The sequence below is a fragment of the Crocodylus porosus genome, unplaced genomic scaffold, assembly GCF_001723895.1.
Source record: "Crocodylus porosus isolate Cpor-Errol unplaced genomic scaffold, CroPor_comp1, whole genome shotgun sequence".
NCBI classification, from domain to species: Eukaryota; Metazoa; Chordata; order Crocodylia; family Crocodylidae; genus Crocodylus; species Crocodylus porosus.
This window is the reverse complement of record NW_017728931.1, coordinates 89491375-89510155: the sequence shown is the minus strand read 5'-3', so window position 1 is coordinate 89510155 and position 18781 is coordinate 89491375. Positions and strand designations below refer to the sequence as shown.

At 43.0% G+C, this 18781-nt stretch overlaps 1 protein-coding gene across 1 annotated transcript in view; it reads right to left on the bottom strand.

The window, feature by feature from the left end:
- The window catches only part of NELL2 (neural EGFL like 2), a gene marked incomplete at its 5' end in the record, with an annotated part of 258597 nt that overhangs the window by 145365 nt on the left and 94451 nt on the right, over positions 1 to 18781 (bottom strand). Inside the window, 3 exons of the mRNA XM_019543949.1 lie at positions 6597 to 6725; positions 10806 to 10908; positions 16895 to 16986. Coding sequence (XP_019399494.1) covers positions 6597 to 6725; positions 10806 to 10908; positions 16895 to 16986 — 324 coding nt within the window. The remainder of the gene's footprint in view (positions 1 to 6596; positions 6726 to 10805; positions 10909 to 16894; positions 16987 to 18781) is intronic.

Here is an 18781-nt window from a genome sequence, read left to right as displayed (position 1 = left end):
GCAAGTCAGTCAGCAACACAGAAGTCCTTGACTTCAGAAAAGCCGACTTTGACAAGCTCAAGAGGCTAGTCGGTCAAGCCCTCAGGGACCATGACCACAGGGAGTTGGGAGTTCAAGAAGAGTGGCCAGACAGAATGGCCTGGTAGGCCGTATTCGGCACGCGGGCCATATTTTGCCCACCCCTGCTCTAAACAATCTCACCCAGAGATTTACATTTGGCCACTCTGGAAGGACGCAAAGCATCACTGAACATCCAGAATGAGAACACACCCTGGAGATGAATACAGCCTGAAGCAGCAGTTCTGAGAGGAATAAACTGCTCCATTCATCTCAAGTGCGTGTTTTCATGTCTAGTCCTTCAGGTATTCGGTATCCTTGTAGAGAGGCAGGAAAAGAAGCTGAGAGTATGGACAAATATACACTTGGAGCAGCCTCAAAAAGGGAAGCCTTCTGCACTGTAACAGTTGTGTGTATGAACATGCAGCAACACAAATCTAGAAAAACTGATCCAACTTCAAGTCTGCTTCATCCAGGGTCAAAACTGGGGCAGCTTAACTCACTTGTATCATGTGGGACAGGACCACGCACACACAGCTGTTAAACCTAGCACTTGCTTCACACTCCTCATCAGCAACTCCCCGGCTGCTCCAAATCTGTTTGTGGTCTGTTTGTCCACACTCTGACTTCTTCAGTGAAGAATAACTCAGCTGCTGGTTCACATGGTGAACAGGGTCTCCCAGGTCTTAACTCACACATTTCCACCTTTATGTGAAGTTTATCCTCCTTCCAGATCCTAGCCTGACAGAGAATGGCAAGCTGTCTTCCTAACTGGTCTGACATGGACAAGGGTAGCAGGAAGAAGGCACAGCTTAAAATGGGAGGGGAGAATGTGTAATAATTAAGCAGGCATGTAGCCTGAATCCTTGCCTCTACTATACCCCAACCCACCTCCAATTTTTCCTCTCCCACTAGCCTCTCCTCCCCCAGATCTCCCAAATTCCTCTGCCCTGTGATGTATCTGTATTTTTCCTCATCCTTCATCAGATGGCCAAACCCCTCTCTCTCTCCAAGTTCATCAGCTCCCCTATCCTGTCTATATTCTTCTAATTCCCACATCCCCAGCTCTGCTTCAAATGCCAACATTCCTTCTCACTGCTCTGCAGGTTCCCGAGCTCTGTACCCAATAAAAAGACATAAAATTATGAAAATAATATGAGATCACATACAAGAGGGACTGTATAGGAGGAACCCCATAACCAAATGTCTTAGTGACTTGTTTTCCTTTGATCATACTTGGTTCACTGGGTCAGAAAACAAGACTGCATTAGCCTAACTTTTTACTTGAAACTACCCTTCTTTCTTCCAGGTAAGTCAACACGAATTTTTGTGACAACACAAAGTAAAATCAGATTCTGAATGCAGATTTTCAAACACCTTAGAATAAATAAAAATAACGGTCACAACTGGCAGAGGGTAGATTCAGACCAGACAACAGAAGGCACTATTTCACTGTCAGGGAGGCTAGGATCTGGAACCAACTTCCAAGCCAAGTGGTGCTGGCTCCTACCCTGGGGGTCTTTAAGAGAAGGCTAGACAAACACCTTGCCGGGGTCGTTTGACCCCAGTACTTTTTCCTGCCATGGCAGGGGGGCGGACTTGATGATCTGCTCAGGTCCCTTCTGACCCTACCAACTACGAAACTATAAATATTTGTAAATCAGAAATTCTGGTTTCAGGCAAAATACTTCCAAAGGGAAGGAAATCTCTGAAGCAAGCAACAAATATTCCCATTCATATTCTTTGAAAAGTGCCAGAAGCTGAATCTTACAGTGCATGGGTACAGCACAGGTTCAAGGACCACAATGCATCACCTACAGCTACACAGTTACTATGACAACAGGCTATCTGAAAGCCATATTACTTCAGCAGAGACAGGTATACCCCTTTTCCTTCCACAGCACTTAAAAGAGCACTGCTGAAAAAACACATCTTACCTACTTGTACCTGTTCCAAGCTCACTGAAGCCACTCTGAGGGTGACCCCTACCAATGTTCAAGCATGGCAGAGGCAAAGATTTCAAGTTACAAAAGTTAAAACTCTTTCAATGTAACTTCTGCGTCAAAGGGGAAATGGGTGCCCTGCAGAAATCCCAAATGATTAAGATCAGTTTTGGAGGAAGAGACATTGAGCCTCATGTGGGCAAAAAACAAACCAAACCATCAACAGCATCTGAACAAGATTATTTTGAATCTGCTGTCAGGGGGGAGGCACTTTATATCAGCAACTCTTTGATCAAAGGAACACAAATTTCATCCAGTAATCCTATCCCAACCTCATAACAATACACGGAACAGCTAATTTCAAGAACTCTGAATAAGAGTATGGATTTTAGAACATGTAGACCCAGTTGCTATTCTGCCTACAAGATGTCTTAGGACTTAGCCTCCTGCTCATCCCAAGCCTCTATCTAGCTCCAGAGAAGAATCCTATTTTACCCAGAAAGCTGCACAGACCCTCCCATTCTAGGCAGCCTAGTGTGCTTCCATAAACTAACCCTATTCCACCACATAGAATAGCCAGGCTCTTCCATTCAGGCAATGGGAAGCCTTAAGTGACAGCCTTAAGTGACTCCAGAGATGGATCCTATTCTACCCTATAGAATTATGGAGCCCTCTTATGGAGCTGTCAGTGGAGAGCCTTATTCAACTCTAGAGGCAGATCTCTTCTACCCATAGAAGTACATAACTCTTCATTTTCTCAATGGACAGCCTCTGTATAGCCTTAGCAGACTCCATCATTTTGAGATCTACCTTAGAGGCTAAAACTCAGGGCAGACTCCCAGTTTTCCAGTGAGCCCATCTCACTGGGCCACAGACCTATGATCCCTTGCATCCCCTTGTTTTAGCCCCTAAATCTTCCCATTTTAGCTGTCCAATAGCCTAACTTCAATAACAGTAGAGAACGCTCTCAACCCCACCTTGTTCATGGGCTGATATTTACAGTACTGTCTTGGAAAATTTGGAAACGGGTTCAAACTCACCTATGGCTGAGGAGACCAAGAATCTAAGTACCCATTTAATAGGCAAGTGTCCTAACAATTAGGCTGCTGGAAAAAGGTGATGGCACCTCTCCCTCACCAGGGTATATGGAGCAATGTCTGCACCAGTTACTCTGTATAGTACCAACAAAAGATTCATGGACTCATGCACAACTTAATTGCACCCCCCCCTCCCCAAATGAATCACAACACCGTACATTAGATGATTTCTGGGCATGCACAGAATGCCAAGTCTAGTCAATTCATCAAACCGAAACAAGAACACATAAGTAATCCAGGAATTTTAATGAAATCTTGGCTGTTGCTTGAGGTGGGAAAGCATCATGTTTAGTGCCTGAGCTGTTTAAAAATGATGTAAATACCAGTTAGATGTTTTAGAGGTAGAATTGGATCTGGACAGTAAGTTCTGCTATAATCAAGCTATAAGAAAGGAATTTCTGGCCCTTAATTAAATGACTTTCAAAAGTTCTGCTAAGAGAAGGCTATATGTTATAATATAGAGAGCAGTGGTTAGCCATATTCATCTGAAGTCAGGCAGAAGGCAGTGCAGTGTCCTGCCTTCTGTTGTAATATACAGAGGTACCCAATATAATTGCATCTAAGCTCATTGTAAAGCATGGAAGAACACAAGTTCCTTCTAGGATAAGATCCAAATTCCTTTTAATGGTCAGACTAAATGTATACAGCCTTCCCAGATTCAGAGTGCAGCTTGCTCTGTTTTGGGTGTTTCTTTGGGTTGGGTTGGGTTGGGTTGGGTTGGGCTGGGTTGGGTGGCCTCCCCTCATGCCTCAACCCAAGGGATAAATCTTTATAGCTAAACTACTGCTTACTATTTATTACTATTATTTTGTGTGTAGTAGTGCTTAAAAGTATATCTACATCATGGAGGTGGAGTGCTTAGTAACAACACTGAGGCAATAAGCCCTGCCCACCCACTTCTGCCCCCGACCCTAGAAGGCAGCATGGATGCCCTACAGAAAACACTATGCTCAAGACCTGGGTTTCTGGTCTGTTTAAGTGCAGCAGCTTTGGGTACTCCAGTTTGTCCGCACCACCTCCCTCTCCACTTCCTTTTGGGAGTTAATATACATGAAGCAGGAATAAGTGGGCAGGGCTTATTACCTCAGCAGGGTGACTGAACATTCTGCCATCACAGTGAAAACATATCCAATAAGCTCAGTCATAGGTGTCATGCGGAGGCACAGGGCTTTGGGAATTCCCAGGCTTCCAGACCACCCCATATCTCCTTGTTGGAACCTACACCTCCCTGTGCCTCAACATGAAGCATGGGTTGGCCCAGGACCCACCATAGGTCCCAACTGGAGACCAGGCCACACAACTCCTGGTATGGAGGTTTGAAATCCCCCAGGTTACCTGCATCCATGCTGGGATCTGCACAGGCTTTCCTGCTTACAGAAATGGGCTCCTGGAGATCCTAAGGTGGGTCTCTAAGTGGGGAACCCCAATTTTTCTCACTTGCAGAAAGGCATTGGGGGTCAGCTTCAGAAGCAGTGAAAGCTGGGAAGGTGTTCCTAGGGCTTGAAGGGCCTGATCCTGTGTGGGAGTTCCCAAAGTCCACAAGAGTGGGCCCCTCAAGAACCTGGAGCACCTGCCCAGGGTGCCTAGAGAGGATGAGCAGCTCCAGATCACCCACATTCTCCCACCCCAGAGCAACTAGACATCCATTGCCATAAAGTAGCATTCTTTAAACACTACCTTTTGTTGTGCCACTGACATGGATATAGACATCTGCTTGCCATTTGTGTTCCCTTAAAATGTATTTATGGCAATACAAAGGCGATGTTAGGCAATGTCCATTTATATCCTGCAAGACTGCACTGCCATAACTTCTGCTTGATTTCTACAACTACAACTCTGGGCACTGTGGCAATTCAACACTACCACCACTCTACCTTCCCCAACCCCTCAAGAAACTTTCTGGACCTGTGGGGAGTCCTGCTCCCCATCCACGCATTGGATAGAGCTGAAGCACAGAGCTGGTCCTCAGCCAGAGCCAGTATGCCAATTCTGACCTAGCACACATCCACAGCTCTGGCATGCCAGGTCCAATGCCACATGCTAGCTCCAAAACCATGTGCTGTTAGACCTGATGCACCAAGTCTAGGACCCAGTGTTGGCTCTGAGGCTGTGACAGGTCAGATACTGCACATGGTTTCAGAACCAGCACATGATCCTAGACTTGGCATGTGATTCCAAAGCCAGTGCATGGGATCAGACCCAGCATGTGGTTCCAAAGCCAGAAGGCAGTCTCAGACTCAGCGTGCTCTCAGACTGCAAGCCCCAGACTCATTGTGCAGCCCCAGACCTGCTAGGCTGGATGAAGCCCAACACATGGCCCAGACCTGCTTGCACAGGGTCAGGCACATCACATGGCCCTAAACCCAACATGATGGATTGGTCTGTGGCCCCATCTGGCACATAGGGCTGGCAGCAAGCTCAGCTCCGTAGCCACTGTTCTTCAAATGCTTAATCAAGACAAGATATTTTCTTTTTCATGGTACATGGTCAACTCTAGATGGTGAACTTACTGTGACCAACAGCAGTATCATCATATATACTGGGCTGTCTCCAGAGAGCCACTCCCTCACCCAACCAGAGGCAGTGCTTGGGGACATAAGCAAATCTTGGGGACAGTCTAACTGATACTATCACACAACCTGTTTTTTTAGTGTTGCGTGAACATGGATATACTACACTCAATTGGGAGGAGTGTAACATGGACTAAGCAGCACCTCCAAGATACAAAATTAATTGTACAGGCCAATTCTAGTGTACGTTCTTATGTACACAAGTAAGTCTACAAGTGAGGAGTCTTGTTAAAGACTATGGACTACTTATAGAAACACAGTTACAGGTATGATTGTGTGCAAAGTTCAGCCAAAGAATCAATCCCAAAATGCTTACAACCTGAGGGCCATAAACTGATAGACACTTAAGAATGGGGACAGTGAATGCATATTTCAAGAATCACGATCCCCATGAGAAAGACATATGTAGATGGTGGGAGCAAAGAAGGCAAGTTGGAAAAGGTATTACTTGCTGATACTCATATGCCATGCAACAGGTTAGATATTTTTATTACTTAGAATTGTGTGAGCAAGTCAAAAACAAACTATGGAGGCTGAACATTCCTGGCAGGACGTGTTTGTTTCCTTACTACATGGATATGGAAAACTGGCAAGGTAAAGAAATAATTAAAAGCTATATTAAAATGCTATTCTAATGTATAACTTTTATGTTATCTGAGTATTGGCTTATAATGAAAACAGGGGCAGATTGTACAGTGGAAGTATGCTTCTACTTCAAAAATTCAGCCAAATTAATTTACAGCTTTGACACCGATCAGATATTAAAAAAACTTAATTTGAGAGATAATTATTTTCACCAATTAATATATGCAAATTACATTCACTACATTTAATGAGCCTATCATTTTGACCATTTGTGAATTAATATGTTCTTAATGGAAATAATTTAGAGTAATTTATACAGCTCAGCTACCTTTACAAAGGATTACCTTCACAGTAGGCATTGTCTTCCCGAAGGGTTCTGAAACCATCTTGACAACTACAGACGGCTCTGTCCTCTAGATTCCTACAGACAGAATGCTCCATGCAGTTATGTCCTTCAGAACAAAAGTCATGGCCTGTATGAGAACAGAAGTGATGGATGGTTAAAAAGAAACCAAAGATTACAAAACCATCTTTAACATTCCAGTGTTTTCTCAAGTTAGGCCATACAATTCCTTTCAGCACAGCATCTCCTGCTCTCCAGAGGATAAGCAGTTGCCTTTTGATAACAAGTATGTAGCATCTTGCAGAGTAGCTACAATATACATTCACTTCTAGACCTCCAGGTTAACTCCAGCTCAGGTCAATGATGAGAAAAAACTACATCTGATGGCTCATAGGTGGCTTATTTAAATTACCTTATCAAAGAGAAAGTTTTTATACAGAATCTCCCTTAGTTCTTAATGGTTCAAACAGTATCTTCATTTTTCTTTTAAAAATTCAGCTCTAAAAAAAGAAATTCCGTAATTTATTTACTAAATGGTACTATTTTTTTTCCTCGTACTTCTTGTTTCCCAGGTACATTTCTAATATCCTTCTATCTTTCATAAAGACCTTTGGTTCAGGTTAACTTATTTTGTTTTCTATATCTTCTCCCTTCAAGTCTCAACAGGGTATTATACTAAATCAATTCCCTGCTACTTTCTACTTTAGAAAAGTTTAATAAGAAATGAATTCATCTGTTTCTGGTCCCTTTTCCTTTCATTCCTTCTTTTCCCCAAAGAAAGACTGTTTTCTACTGGGCCTTAATTAAGAATATTTTTTATGTTTCTGTACCCTTTTGCCAAACTGGTGGATGTGAAATCAGTCTCCTCACCCCCTCATGCAATAGTTGTTTTTTTTTAATTCAAAAAATTATCTTGCTATCTAATGTCACAGTATTGCTATACTTTGTGAGCCTCTTTTCCACTATGATGAATCTGTGGTCACAGATTTGAAGCTCCTGTACAATTTCTACACTCTACATAAGTTTGTGCAGTTGGGCTGCCCCACTGTTCTCTTGTTCTTTTATTTTTGTTCAATGACTAAATTTGCTGCAATTTTTTTAACAGTGGCTTTAGGTTTAGTCAAACAATGATCCTTTGTTATTACAGTTCCTGCTTTCTTGTAAAGGCACCTGCAATGCAATGTATAGAACTTGAAGGGCTCATGACTATAAACTGAAGTGAAGATGCTACCAGACAAACACAGGTCTCTCATCATGTAACAGTGATCTGGATGCTTGCGTAAGTGAAGTTCTCTCTCCTTACTTCCCAGTGGGCATGTCTACTTGTTCATTAATGCAGTCGTTACTGCACATTTATTTAGTATTTGTATAATCAAGTAATAAATAAATGTGTAGTAACCATAGTTACTGATCAGTAGCCTAATAATACTGCACAGTAGCGTATTAGCACTGTTTGTGTCTTGTGTAGATGCACCCAGTTCTGCCTTTTTTTGCTTGCTCCTGTGGATCATCTTTAGTGCAACAGTAATTAGGTTACCATTAACAACAGAAAAATAAAAACCAGAATCTGCTAAGGGGTAAGGTCAGAAGAGAGGTTGCTTTCTTGTATGAGGCTAGTCAGAAGGAGTGAAAACTAGGTGGATTAATATAAAATAAGTAATATCAACAATAAAGACAGAGTATACTTAGAATTGCTGACATGATCATAATGCTAATTCCATGAACTAGTTAGGTATCATAGGCAAACTTTTTTTAAAGTACAGTAGTACTCCCACTCTCCATATAAATTTTACATCCTGTTAACGAGCACGCAATTTTATTTTACAATTTACCATAAAAAATAAAAATTACACTGCTGTCATACGAAACAGGATGGTCAGCAGCAAAAACCCTACATTCTTAGCAATGTTAAGGGCCATTCATAACTCCCATTGCTATTGATGATGTTACATGCATTTCAAAACCAATATTTGTCCCTGTATCTGAAATAAAATAACTGCCAAAGATTTGTCTTTTTGTCTTCCTTACAAAGCCTAAGTTAAGAACAAAGAAACAATCATCGTATTGAATTTTCTGCCTTTTACTGGCTTATATCAGAACCTTAGCATTACAGAAAAATAAATGTACATTTTTCCAGAGATCAATATATTGTCTTAGATTACAAACCAATATATGTATATCAGCAGTATTAAAAAAACAGAATCATAGTATCATAGTGCTTAGGGTCAGAAGGGTCCTAAACAGATCATCAGCTCCGGCCCCTTGCCCCGGGCAGGAATGGGTGCCAGGGTCATATCACCCCAGCCAAATATCTGTCCAGACTCGTCTTGAAGAGTCCTAAGGTAGGAGAGAGTATCACCTCACTTGGGAGCCCATTCCAGAGCCTGGCAGCCCTAACTGTAAAGTAATGTCTCCTGATGTCCAGCCTGAACCTTCTCTCTAACAATTTGTGGCCATTATTCCTAGTAAGCCCCGGTGCTGCCCAGGGGAACATAGCCTCCCCCAATTCCCATAGGTCCCCCCTGGTGAGTTTGTAAATGGCCACCAGATCCCCTCTCAGCCTTCTCTTGTGGAGGCTGAATAGGTTCAAGCTCTTTAGCCTCTCTAGCCCTGCTGCCCCTTGACCATGTGAGTGGCCCTCCTCTGGACCCTCTCAATGCTAGCTACATCCCTCTTGAAATGCAGTGCCCAGAACTGGACACAGTACTCCAACTGTGGCCTGACAAATGCTTCATAGCGGGAAAGGATCTCCTCCCTGGACCTGCTTGTGATGCATCTGTAGATGCACGACAAGGTGTGGTTAGCCTTACTGACCTCTTCCTTGCATTGGCAGCTCATGTTCATCCTAGAGTCAACAACGATCCCTTTCTGCCACTATGTTGACAAGAAGGGTGTTCCCCAGCCTATACGTGTGTTGCTGGTTCCTTGTCCCTAGATGCAGCACCTTGCACTTCTCTTCATTGAATTCCATCCTATTCTCATCTGCCCACCTTGGTAATTTGTCTGTATCTAGCTGGATTCTGTCCCTCCCCTCCAGTGTGCCCATCTCGCCCCACAACTTGGTGTTATCAGCGAATTTGGACATCGTGCATTTCACACCCACATCCAGATCACTGATAAAGATATCGAATAGTACAGGCCCCAGGACAGAGGTCTGGGGGACTCCACTGCCCACATCCCTCCAGGTGGAAAATGACCTGTCCACCACTACTCTCTGGGTGCAACCATCTAGCCAATTTGCCACCCATCTGACTGTGTAGGCATCAATGCCGCAGTCACCTAGTTTTTAGGAGGATGTGGTGAGAAACCGTGTCAAAGGCTTTCTCACAGTTCAGGAAGACGACATCCACCCTCATCCAGGGACTTTGTGACCTGATCATAAAAAAAAACAGGTTAGTCAGGCAGGATCTGCCCTCAATGAACCCATGTTGGTTGCCCCTGAGCATTACCTCCCCTGCTGGACCTTTGCAGATGTACTCCTTGATAATTTTCTCAAAGGTCTTCCCAAGGACCAAGGTAAGACTGATTGGCCTATAACTATTAAAGAAATGGGGTAAGACTTTTAAAGATATAGCTCCTTGCAGTTGGGATGGGGGAGAGTATCAGTATTACCCTGGATTAAAATAGGTGGCGAAAGAACTGCAACAGTTCCTTACATCAGTGCCCTTTTGTAAAAATTAGTCTGTATGTAAAAGGTTGAGATATACAGGACAAAACAGCTCCTAAAGTTTTTGCTCCTACACTCAGAATGCAACCTATAACTGTTAAGAAAAGGGCAAAATTATACTAAATTGCTACCATTTTCCAAGGAATAATAGTAAAGCACACTGTGCCCACAAAGACATAGGCCAAAAAGATTGGAGAAATCTCTGTTTCACAATCTCACTGTCTTTAGGATGGGACAGAAAATGAAGCACTTTAAAGCTGGTGACACCAATCAGGTAAAGTTTCTTAGGATTTCTCCTTTGTGCCTCATCCTCTTCTTCAGTGATTTTTTTGAAGTGAAATGCATGAATTCTGGCAGTCCCTTTCAACAGAAATTACACTATTACAAATCATTCAAACAATTTTCAAACATCTTGATGTGCAAGTCATTTATTCATTTTCACAAAGATGAAAAAGGTGTCCTACCTAAAAGTAAAAAACCCAGATGTTAACTATAAATACTGAAGATTACACTAAGCCTATGTGGATCTTGCTATTTTCTTACCTTTACAGACTTTGCAGCAACTGTGAGACAAAGAGATTTGTTGAGACTCTGGGCAATTCAAAGCTGGACAGCCAGATTTTGGAACACGCTGCATTTTGTGATCCTGTAAAATATAGGTCATTAGTGAATACTATGTGATGATAAATACAGTTAATAAATCAAATTAAATGCAAGTATTTAGATATATAATGGACAGGCAACAAAAGATACCCAGTTCCAAACTCCTAGAGCCTTTGAAACCTCCTTGAAAGCATGATGAAACAACAAAAATCAGCAGGAACCTACACTGAATCTCTAGAAATTTTTTCAACAATACACTTCTCATCTTCCCAAAAATTATCCCTTAAACAACTTTTGTGTCCTCAAAAGCTCTTCATAAACCCATGCCTAGAAAGTCAGCAATTAACTTTGCTACAGACTGAACAGACTGAGGTGGGGGTTTTAAAACCAACTTTTGACAACAAATGCTCTGTCAGAAGCAGATGGATTTTTTTTCTCATCTCAAGGAAGTTCTGCCTTGAGCCACCCTTTCCTTCCCTGATCCTTGCCCCCCCTCCCCGGTCTCAACTACTGAATTATAGCCCAAGGAGAAAGACAGTGGTAGGGTATAAGAAGCGAGAAAGTTCCTCAAGTAGGCAGGTGTCAAGCCATTTAGGACTTCAAAGGTCAAAACTAACTCATTAAACCTCATCTGTATATCCACAGGCAGTCAGCACAGATCAATGTAATAGGTCTCACAATAATCAATGTAATGTGTTCACAGAGAGATACTGCACCTAACAGGCAGGCTACTGTACTGTGCACCAACTTCAGATCACTACAATGCATTCTATTTGTAAACATTTGGAAACTAATCTTGAAATGGCAAAGGAATAGATCATGGCACCATAATTTCTTAATGAAGTACCTTTTGAAATATAAAAAATATTAATATGTGGACTCCTTGTGGCAATAACTTCCTATTTTTATTTGTGCGAAAAGTGCTTAACATACTACGCATGCTATTAAAATAATAATTATGTATTTGTTGTTTAAATATTAAATTATTTTTCCATCATAAAATGTGAAAGTAAAACACTGCAACCAGAATGATAACTGTCAGAAACCACTGCTTAATTTTGATATTCATCTTCTGTGACTCGGCATACAAAACCCAAATCTGATTCACAAACATTTAAACAGTCATGAAACTATATACCACATATCATATGAAATGTTCAAAACTCTTCCCTAATGAAAAAAAGGGCATATATTAGAATGCTCAGGTGAACAAATTTTGTTCATTTAATTTTAATAATTCACTTGAAAAGTACATGTTTCTGCAACAGATGCAAGTGCAGCAACCCAGAAAATAAAAATGGATACTATGTGCACAACTGAAACTTGAACTAATTCCCTACATTAGCATTTGCCTACAATCAAGAAATCAGCATCTCTGCATCATCATCAAGTCCCTCTTGAATAAGGGTCATTAATTGTAGTTTATTAATGAGCTAAAGCCCACAGGTAATAAAACAGTATCTACCCATGGGTTCCTATTTTATTTGAACATCTGACAACATCTGACTTGCCATTTTGAAATGCAATTCCTACTATTGCATTCTTGGAAGCAATAACTACACATATTTCAATATTTGAAATTCAAAATTTGTGTCATCTCATTTGCTTTCTTTCTCTTTTTTTTTAATCAGTGCAGTTGTAGCAGCTACAAAAGACCTTAGATATCAAAACTCTCAAATTTATTTGGGGCCTACAATTTAGACTGCAACAATCAGTAGGTGCCTAAAATTAGGTTTCTGGGCATGTTTAGATGCATCCCAGTCTGAGCAGCTGAGTACCTATCTCCTGCCAAACTTCCCTTATGAGCCAGATGCAAAGCAGTACTTTTCCGCCTACAGTCTTGGAGGGGCCCAATCCAACAGGCATGGTCAGGGTCAGAGCATGTCTAACACATCACCAGGACAGAGTTCAGTCCAAAGCATAGCACCTAAAAATACAACCAGAGGAGGTCAGAAACCCTGTATTTTGAGAGAACAGAAGTATCTAACATTCATCCCAGAATCAGGCACCTACACCCTGGACAGGGCACTTGTTCAGATGTACCTCTGTGTTTTCTGTTTCTTATTATCTGGCTCTGGGCAGCTTCTTGCTTAGCTTTGGGGCACTTAAATGACTTTTTGTGGCCACCTAAATCTTCTTCACTGAATGAGTAAGAATCCTAGACTCTTAATTCTGTTTCTCTGAATCACTCTCAGGCCCAGGGACTTTAATTGTGGGTGTTGTCACCCAAGGGCAAATCTGCATATTGCCTAAGTAACAGATATGCTGACCATCATCTTCACTAAATGGTATCATAATTGCTAACTATAATAAGTACAAAGGAGCATCAGGTGGCTTTTATGACTGACAATTATGAACAAACTGGTCACCAACAGTATTTGTACCACGAACCCCTTTTTCACAACCCTCAAAACTATATGACTTATTCAACCATATTTCCAAAATAACTCCAGAATTTATTTCCTCATGATTGATTAGGCTCTCCCTTCCTAACTCAAGCTGATTTCATAGCTACTAGTCAAGCAAGTTAAGGTGCCACACAGACTGACAAATACTCCCAATTTCCAGACCTTGGTCTCTAGCCCTACTTTCTAAAATGCATCTCTTGGAAAAAAATAATCACAGTTCCTACAGCTACAAAGTGACCCAGTAAACAGGTCTGGAGCAGGTGAAAGGGAGGTCTGAGAGCACAGGCACTCTTGCCAAAGAGTGAGGAAAAATCCTAGTTGAGTCAGGGAACACACTCATCTTGGCACTGAGCCTGAAGTGTAATCTACCATAATGTCTATCTAATATCCATAACCTTGAGGAGCCAAGGTTTGGGGGCAAAGGCTTATCTTTCTGTTTGACAGAAAAGACCTGGTGGGATTTGTTCTCTTATGTATGGTAGTTCAATTCAATGTCACAGGCAACACTGCAGTCAACAAATAGCCCTTCCCTCTCCTTCAGGGGTTAGTGACTACATAAATTTATATAAACTTGTAAAAAATGGGTTAAAAATGCCCATATAAATTCCATTAAAAAAATCACCCGTCTAAAAAACACAAACAAGCTGAGTTTGACTGAATCTGTATCATGGGAAAGAAGCTGCAGGAACTGGTGAAGGACAGAGAACACAGCTGCACTACCTGGGGTGCAGACAGAAGTGCACTTCCCAGCTGTAACTCAGAACAATTTTTGCAAAGTTTAATATTTATCACCTCTTTAACTCAACAGTACATAATGGATATTGAGTCAGAGGTGATAAACCTAAGAAGTGGGGAGGGAGGGGCGGCAGGGAGGGACGCAGATTGATCCAGCCAGCAGTAGACTCCATTTCCCAGCAACCCCTGCCGACATGGCTGGGGCTAGTCTCCATGGCAGCCTCAGCCACATCTGTGCTGTGACAGCACAAGGCTGGGATTGCCACAGAGACCAGCCCCAGCCACGCTGGCAGGACCTACAGCAGGGCAGGGCAAGGGGGTGCTCTGGAGCTGCTCAGATCTTGCAGTGGAAGCAGCTTGGTCTGGGGCCACAGCAAAGCTGTGATCTGCTACCTGCATACTCCAGGAAGGTGCGCACAAGTAGAAGATCATGGCCTTGCCCTGTCTCGGAACCATGCTATCACTGCTCCAAGGAGCTGAGTCAGAGCCACGATCTGCAGCCTACACGCTCCAGGCAGGGGTACACAGGCAGCAGATAGCAGCTCTAACCTGGCCCCACACCAAGCTGCTCCTGCCACAAGATCCCAGCAACTCCAAAGTAGTCCCCTGCCCTGCCATGCTGCCAGAGTGGCTGGGACCGGTCTCCATGGCAACCCCAGCCTTGCACTATCACAGTGCAGCTGCAGCTGCAGCTGCAGCTAGAGTACCCATGGAGACCAGCCCCAGCCATGCAGGTAAGGACTGCTGGGAAGTGGATCTGCTGACTGGACCTGCCATTTTTCCCACCCCTGTGATAAAGATTAAGCCTCATGGTGACATCTTAAGATTTTCCTTTTCATAATGGAAATGTACATCACAGCTAAATACTGCATGGTGCAAAACATTCAAGGGGACACTGCTCTGTCTCTAGCTGCCATCTATAGATCTGCATGGATCAGCGTGAAGTTGAAGAATTTCATGCATCTGTCTTATGTAAAGAAGGAGAGCAGGGGTGCCAACACAAGGCAATTTTTTTTTTTTTTACTGACAAGTCTGCAAACTTTTTACTGACAAACTTTTTTTTAACACATGGTTTTACTGACATATGTTTTGTGTAATGTAAAAGTAATCCTTCTGCCAGACCCTAGGCAAGGCCCAGGCTCAAAATTAGGGGTTTAACACCCATAATAGTTAAACAAGTTTGGTTGCCAGTAAAAAGTTTGCAAATTGTCAGTAAAAAAAAAAAAAGCTTAGATTAGCAACCCTGCCTGGTTGCAGCCATGGTTTTACTCCAGACTGTGCACATACCTCCCCTCAGCACCTGGCCCTGCTCACTCCCTCCTGGCACAGATCCCCAAAGGATCCAGGGAGCTCACCACCCAGATGGTTCCAGATGGTGGCAGCGAGTCTGTCAAAAAGCTCAGGGGCAGCAGTGCTTCAGCCAGAACATCTGGAATCTGCAGTGGTGACAGGTGAGCCTGCAACTGTTAGGGGCAGCCTGTCTCCATCAGAACACACTGTGCTGCAGCCACTACTGCCATCTGAAACCATTTGGGCAGCAAGTGCCCAGGAGCAGCAGGCAAGGGTAGTGGGGCAGGGACTGCAGTGTGCTGGGGACTTGCATGGGGGCAGTGGGCAGGCAGCTGTAGTCCCCACTCAGCGGGGGCTAAAAGGTGGCTGGGGCAGATCCGCCCCATGGATGGCCCCTGCTGCATGCCCATCCTGTTCTACCTCCCTCCCTCTTCCCCTCCTCTTTTTCATCCTCCCCTTTCTTCCCCTCTTCTCTCCCATCTGCCCTGCCTGATGCCAGGCTTCCCTTGGCTGGGGGACAGTAAAGCATGGGACAAAAAGGGGCACTGGCAAGGCTGAGGGGGCTGTAGCTTGGGAGTGAGCAACACCAGTATGGGCAAGGTACCAGCAGGGCTGCTCAGTGCTACAAAACAGCAGGAAGGACAGCCACAGTCAGATTCGTGTTCTCGTGCAATGGGAAAGCTGCCACCAGGAGGGAGCAAGTTGGGGGTAGGCAGGAGCTGCAAGCTGGGGGTGTGGGGTACTGGTAAGGCTTGGGAGGCTGTGGCTTAGAAATGAGAGGCAAAAGCATAAGGGTTGCTCAGCACCACAAAGCAACAGGTGGGGGGAGCCACAGTTTGACTGACATCTTGGTGAATGAAGAAGACGGGGGAGCTCTGATTTTCCATGATAAAAAAAAACAAAATCAAATGCCAAAAAAACTAGGTATTTTGAATTTATTTTATTGTAATGGTTGAGGCACTGGTAAACTTCCAAAGTGTGTAGAAATGGTAAATAGATCAGTTAAATGGATTTATTGATAAATTGTAAATATATCAATAAATCCATTTAACTGATACCTATACATATAGTGGTATTTCATTTTAACGGTGGGAAAACACAGATTTGGAGATTTTTAATCAGAGAATTTTAAATTTTTTTAACAGAGAAAACTAGGGTCCCTGATCATCATCAGCTGGAAGTATCCTGCAGTCTAAATTTTGCTCTCACTACACTTCTACTACCCTTGTAGCTGAGCACATAATTGAAATAAAATAGAATTACACTGTTGTAAATGAGAGCATAATACGGCCTGAAAGATATTTATTACTGATGATGATGATGATGATGATGTATGAGAAGAAAAGAATAAAGCTAGACAGTCAAATCTCTAGTTGAATTTGCAAGGTTGGCACAGAGTAAAATCATGTTTTTACTTATGAAATTTGATGTAGAAATCAGAAAGACAAAATAAATATTGGACCCCATGATGATGTTGCTATAGCCACTTTTCAAAAGAGATCTATTTGTACTTCAACATATTTATTCATCAAAACTCTGTCAGACATTTTTAAAAGCCTATTGGAAGAAAAAAATTTTCATCAGTGGTGCTCTTACCTTGCACTCAAACAGAACACAGTCCCCTGAGTTTGAATAGACAGTTTCTCTTTGACCTTCAAAGTAGGTTCTGCCTTCAAATATGCACACCGCTTTAAGAAAAAAACACAACAAATTTGATAAGAAAACTATATTACTCTAAATATAAAACTGACGTGCTTTCTTAAAGCTAAGCATATTTTAAAGTAAGGGACCAATTCAATTGCACACATAGTCTAATCCAGGCAACCAGAATTAGGGTAAGGGCAAAAAGAAGACTCAAGAGGAGGAGAAAAAGGAAGGAAAGGTCTCTGAAGTTAAAGGAGGAGCAGGGGGAAGGAAAAGAAGCAAAAAAAGAATACTTGGAGAATAAGGAAGACAAAGTGGAGGTTGCATATCCTGCCCGGAAATAAATGTCTGCCAATATTTCTAAGAGCCAAGCATAGAAAACAGCAAATTGACTAATGGGGATTTAGTGGAGAGCAAGTAAATATAGTATTAGTCTACTCCATTGCAATTTAGAGATGAAAAGGGAAAAAGATGATAGGATAGCAGTGGTGGGAGAGACAGATGGACAGGGTAATTTTCTTGAGAGTTATAGGGGGGGATTACAGCATGTTAGATAATTACTGACGGTGAAATTTATGATTATTTATCCTTGTGCCTAGAGCCTAAACCAGTGGTGCTCAACTTTTTTCTCCGGGAGGTCCAATTAGTAGTGTCCATTCCTTCTGTGGGTCAGATGTGGCCTGTGGCCCTGATCTAGTGTCTGGGGTGGGCCACAAACAGGGGGACAGGGAGCAGTCAGACCCCCCAATTCAGCATGGGTGAGAAGGGGATGGGACCCAATCCTGATTCAGGCATACGGGGGAGAAGGGGGTATAGTCTGACTCTTATTCACCTGCACGAGGGAGAAGAGGGTGTTGTCTGGCCTGGATTCAGCCACACGGCTGAAAAGGGGGCATGGCCCCACCCCAATTCAGCCACGTGGGGGGAAAAGGGGGGTAAGCCCGGTCCCATCTGCCTGTTCAGGGGGAAGGAGCATGGGAATTCAGTAGCAGGGAAGGGTGGCCATGAGGAACCATGGGGAGCCTGCGGGCCAGATCCCGTGACTCTGCAGGCCACAACTGGCCTGCAGGCTGGAGGCTGAGCACCCCCAGTCTAAGCTATTCCTATTATTCACTCGTATCATTAAATTACATTACTGTATGACTTCTACAATTTATGAGCTAATTTTCAAGGAAAAAAATTTACTTGAAGTGCAAGCAAATTTTCAGTGGAACAAGAGTTCCTGGGATATTTAGGGACCTACTGAAATTGCAACAGAAGTGCACTGCACATCTGCTCCTTCAGTCTTACTCATTTTGCCATGCACCCCCTCAATTGGCAGAGGGGCCCCAGTGGAGGCATCCAAAAACAAGAGCCAGAGTTTTAAATATGCCATGATCTTTGCCACCCAGCCAATCAGCAGCAAGTGATGGGGATGCCAGGGTTCCTCAGCCAATCAGCAGCAGGAGACAAAAACCATGGGATATTTTAAACCAAGCTTTTGCCTCGAACAGCAAGGCCACCAGAGCCCCTCTGTCAATCGGGGAGTTGGGGGCGAGGGAGGGAGTGCACACAGCAAAATGAAAAAGATTAAAGAAGCACTTCTCCTGCAATTTCGGTAGGACCCTAATTATATTGCAATGATACACAAGTAAGACAACTGTGACCTTTGTATATTTTGGAAGTACTGAGGCACACTGAAACATATGGCCCTCAGGACTGCTAACTGCATCCGGTACTTGGGGGCCATATCTAAAATTTTTACTTTTTTAAAAATGCTTATACAATTATTTTAAGCATGAGCATAATTCTTCAAAGCTTGAATATTAAAAGTAGAAAAGCTGATAGCTCTGTGGCTTA